Source organism: Triticum aestivum, chromosome 3A (assembly GCF_018294505.1).
Source record: "Triticum aestivum cultivar Chinese Spring chromosome 3A, IWGSC CS RefSeq v2.1, whole genome shotgun sequence".
NCBI classification, from domain to species: domain Eukaryota; kingdom Viridiplantae; phylum Streptophyta; class Magnoliopsida; order Poales; family Poaceae; genus Triticum; species Triticum aestivum.
The window spans coordinates 26,117,640-26,122,755 of NC_057800.1; the positions used below are offsets into that span (position 1 = coordinate 26,117,640).

A 5,116-nucleotide genomic window follows, 5' to 3' on the forward strand; every position below is an offset into this window, starting at 1 on the left:
GAGAGTCACGACCATGCCTCTCAGAAAGGAAAAAAACATGTTTTCTATTTATTTTTCTTTCGCGAGAGTCACGGTTTTGCTTCCGCAAGAGTCATGGTTGTGCTTTCATGAGAGTCACGACCGTGTCTCTCGGAAACGGGAAAAACCACGTTTTCTGTTTTTTTTCGCGAGAGTCACGGTTTTGCTTCCGCGAGAAGCATGGTTGTGTTTTCGTGAGAGTCACGGCCGTGCCTCTCGGAAAGGAAAAAAACGTGTTTTCTGTTTTTTTCGTGAGAGTCATGGTTTTGCTTCCGCAAGAGTCACGGTTGTGCTTTCACGAGAGTCACGGCCATGCCTCCTCGAAAATGAAAAAAACACGTTTTCTCTTTTTTTTCTTCCGCGGGAGTCATGGTTTTGCTTCCGCGAGAGGCACAGTTGTGATTTCATGAGAGGCACGGACGTGCCTCTTTTGGAAAGGGAACAAACCCGTGCTCCCGGTTTGTTTTTTTCGTGAAAAAAAATCCGTCAAAACCTATCAACATGAGATCTAGTTTTGAAGATCTCGATGTGAGTAATCCAACGGTGTAAGTGATTCAAGATTTGGATACACGGTTTAAGAGATAAAACGTTTCAAATAAATGGATCTACGAAAAAAGAAAAAACTTTCAGGTTGCGACAAGTGGCGCGCTGCATGTGCGCTACTTGTCGCAACTAGTGGAATTGGAGTGATCTTTGCAACGAGTATTCCTTAAGGCTGGTCATAGTGAAGAGTAACTTAGAACACGCATATGTTACTACCTTCCTAATGGGTACTGTCATATGTGTAGTAACATAGATATCTTCATTTATTGTTTAGACTCATTTTGCATTGGGGGGCGCTATGTGATGGTAACATATTATGTTACTCTATTTGCCTCTCTCCTCATTAACTATTTGCCACCTTATCATTTTTGTTTATGTGGCACTTAAGTTACTCTCTATGTTATTCCCACTATGACCAGCCTGATTAGTGATTTCGACATTTGCCATGATCTTTTAGGGAGAGACATTTTCATGAGTTGGGTCGCATTTGAGCAACGCCAGGCCTTGACCCATCACGAAGCAGGCCCATTTCCACCTCCACGCCCACTCTGCTGCCGCCCTCTTCTCCCCTCCCGGCGCGTTCCTTCCTGTAAAACCTCCTCCCGACCTCCATGGGCGCCCCACGGTAGCGCCACCCCACCCCCACCCCACCTCCCGCCCCGCCCATGGCTCGCCGCCTCCTCGCCAGCCACCTCCTCCCGCACCTCCGCCTCGGCGCGCGCTGCCCGGCGCCCCATCCCTCGCCGGCTCTCGCCGCCACCCGCCGCCTGGCCCGCGGCCCCGCCCCGTCTCCCCCGCTCTGGGCTCCCCAAGGTGCGGCCTCTCCGGATTCGCCCCCTCCCCTCCCCCCCTCCGGTCAGGTGAACCCCGTCGGCTTGTTGTCGCACTGCAACCGCAAATGGTTTCTGAATTTTCTGCGCCGCATCGTCACAGACACATATGTGTTGATACGCTATCTAGTTAAACCTACTGACCGGAGCTCTAGGATGTAGGGACTGCACGCCCCGCGCTTGTGCTAAATTTGCGCATGCTTGGTTCTGCTGTATGACTCGAGGTTGAGAAGAGATGCTGTCAGTGTCTCTGTACAGGGCCTGAAGATAAATCAATACTATGCTTGTTTTCCTAGAAAGACAGATGAGATCAATATGATTACCAATTTGCAGATGAGAATTGGATAACACATAACCTGAGATGCTGAAATGGACATCTCACACAGATGATTTCTCAGGCAGTCAAGTGTCCTAATATGATAACCGGTTTCAGACATTTTGTAATTTCTGTATCCGTGAATTGCCTGATGCACTTAGTGCATATTATAGCTTCTAAGCTGTATTCTGACTTGCAGTGTTTGTATATGGGAAGTACTCCCTCCGTTTGGAAATAACTAGCGTGGTTTTAGTTCAGTTTGAACTAACTAAAACCACGTTAGTTATTTCCGAACGGAGGGAGTAACATGCATCTTCATCATATAAAAGCATGGGAGTACTATGTTGCCATCCTTTTAGTCAGTGTCTCTGTATAGATCTGAAGATAAAACAATACTGTGCTTATTTCCCGAGACAGACAGATGAGACAGATATGATTCCCATGTTGCAGATGTGAATTACATAGTGCATAACCTGAGAACCTAGTGCTGAAATGTACATCACACAGATGATCTTTCAGCAATCAAATGCTCTCATACAATACCCGGTTTCAGATATTTTTTAATTTCTGTGTCCGTGAATTACCTGATGCACTTTGCATATTATATCGTATAAACTATATTCTGACTTGCAGTGTTTTTGTATGGGAAGTAATATGCATCTTCATCATATAAAGTCATGAGAGTACGAGGCTGCCATCCTTTTAGTCAATGCTTATGGTGTTATTCCTAATGTTTCCAGTGATTTTATATCTTTTTCACTTATTGTATGGAAGATATGCCTGGTATGGTGCTACAATAACTAGTGGTGGATGATCTAATAGGTCCACTTGGTGACATTCTTCATGTCGATGAATTACTTTTGTACAAAATCCATGCCGAGTACAATTGTGTGCCTGCAAACGAAATTATACTGAAAGGCCTTATATTTTGTCCAGGATCACGGTTCTTTGCTGATGATCGCTCACACTACGATCTGTTTGGTAAAAGAAGGCCAGGTGATGAAGAGTTCAGGAAAGCTTGGCAGGAGAATGTTGACGAGGAGGACTGCCTATGGACTGCCAGTGAAGACGAGGATGAGGAGAAGGAGAATGATACAAAAATGGAGAGGGAAATCAAGAAAGTGAAGAAGCAAGCCAAGGAAAATGCTAACCTCATTGATGGTGATGACAGTGACGAGTTAAGAAGTATATGCCCTGAGAGCGATGAAGACGATATGAATCTCTGGAGTGGCAGTGAAGAAGACGATGACAATGATATCCCTACTGAGCCACATCCCAATGAACGCAGTGATTCATATATAGATAAGGTGTTTGAATTTGATGAGACACCTAAATACCGCACAATCTCTGAGCTGTTGAAAGCCGAGAAGGAACCACCAGAACTCTCGCCGGGAAAGCAAGCAAGAAAACTTGCTGTAGAAAATGCTCTCAAGAAGTTGAAAAAAGGGCCTGACGGACGCTACATTAACGTATTTGATGTTGTCACTGATATAGATATCCTGATTGGAGCATTTGAGAACATTGTTTCAGGACCAGAGTATGCAGAGCTGCGGGAGGGCGGACCAAAGAAGCTCAATATCCAGTTCTTCAAGGATATACAAGCACGCATGAGAGACCCAAATTTCAATTTTTCTCCAGAGTTAAAGTTAAAGCCTAAGAGTAAGTTAGTGCCTAAGAAGAAATGGCAGAAAGCACAATCAAGGAAGAGGAAAAATGACAAACGTTGAGCTGGAGAAAGTCGACAGTAATGTATTTCTCTTCCAGAATGCTCTCTTCAAACGGTGGTCAAGTTATCTGTAGTGTTGTGATCTACAATGAATATCTTCTGTAACATGACAGAAGTACTTAAGAAAAGTACCTCTGTCCATATCATTTCAATGTATGTTCTGTTTGCCAAGCAAATGGGGTCCGAATTCAGTAATCTATTTTAATTCAGCAAGCTGGGACGTGATTCTATCCGTTTACACTGTAAATGACTTGCAGCTAGGTGGAAATGATGTACTCAAATTGTTGCTCTAGCATGCTTCTCTTTTATCTAAGGAAACTAATCAAATTCCTTTGAAATACTTGCTTGATGTGCGAGTGGATTGGTAATATTAGATGCTAATTACTGTTGACAACCTGGTGTTGCTGCTAAGTATTACTGAGGTCAGACTTTCCAACTCAGACTTGTGTTCCTACAGCATCAGAAGCTTGAAACACTTGTCTCCCTTCTTATTGCATGACTAGCTATAGTTTCCTTTACACAATGGTTCCTATATACGACATATAGGCCCATTCCGCTGTTTAGATTGGAGTTATGCATGATGCATTATGTTTCTTTGGCTGTCTTTTCTTCCTTTTTTTGTATTTATTGAGTGGTGGACATGCTTGGGATGAGGAAATGTAGATTTACACTTGCTGTTTTCTTACATGGTACACCTATGCTCTTGATTATTTTATCTGCGCTATGTTCAAACTCCAAATAATCTGTTTTAGGTGATTAAAGTATGATCGAATGTTACCTCTTTGGTTGGAGTACTGCTGGCGCACATTCTAGCGTGCTAATGCTAACCTTGTGCAGACTGTTGTCATTCCACTACACTATGTTTGATAGGCTGGACACTGGAGAGATTCAGTTTGCATGTTAAAAAACTTGAATCTGTTCCAGAACAGTCCAAAGCTGCTCAACCTGGCTTGCTTTTATTTGCTAGCTGGATCAGATTGTCACACTAACCATGCTCATAAACTCGCTGTCCACTGGCTATAGATGTGCATAGTATTCTGTCGGCGACTGAACTTTGGAGCTTTCAGTATGCCACCCCCTTACTCTGTACTATCTACTATCTACTCTAGTACATAAATATGGTATGAGAAGACAAGAAGTTACCTTCTCAGCATAGTTAAGTAGTGAAATCGACAAGAACAGTCAAAGATTGATTGATCTATTAATTAAAAAATGGAATATTTTGATCTGGAAGATTATTGGGGTTGTCAAAGAGTAACATGCTGAGAGTTTACCTGGATTTGTTTAGTTCCGCCTTTCAGGAAGAGGAATTGAGCAAAGGAAAGGAAGCTTCGTGTGGAATCATGCAGGTAAGTGCTCGTGCATCCTCCTAGTTAACCTTATTTTATCCACCCATCTGGCCTCAATTATAGCCCTTTCCATATTTAATTGGTTGTACCCAAACAGTACTATAAGCGTCGGCGTGCTAAGCTTCTTATCTGGAAGCACGACCGAAGAATCAGTTTTTAAATTATTCAGCCTGTTGTTACTGTTCAAATGCTATTAGTAGGGCTTGAAAAGCATATTGTTCTGAAGCTTCCTGGATGGGTATTATGCTCAGCTGGCTCCACGCCTATTGCTCCTTTTTCTAAAGCTTTCAGACTAGTTTGATAGAAGCCTAGTTTTATTTTTCACTTTTACGAG

General features: G+C 43.1%; 1 protein-coding gene across 1 annotated transcript; it reads left to right on the plus strand.

Annotated features, from left to right (window-relative positions):
- The first annotated feature begins 1,211 nt into the window (after positions 1–1,211).
- Positions 1,212–3,725, plus strand: LOC123059979 (uncharacterized). The gene is made up of 2 exons (XM_044482546.1): positions 1,212–1,374; positions 2,644–3,725. Exons 1-2 carry the CDS (start codon positions 1,227–1,229, stop codon positions 3,432–3,434), a joined length of 939 nt encoding a protein of 312 aa, XP_044338481.1. The 5' UTR covers positions 1,212–1,226; the 3' UTR covers positions 3,435–3,725.
- The last annotated feature ends 1,391 nt before the right edge of the window (positions 3,726–5,116 follow it).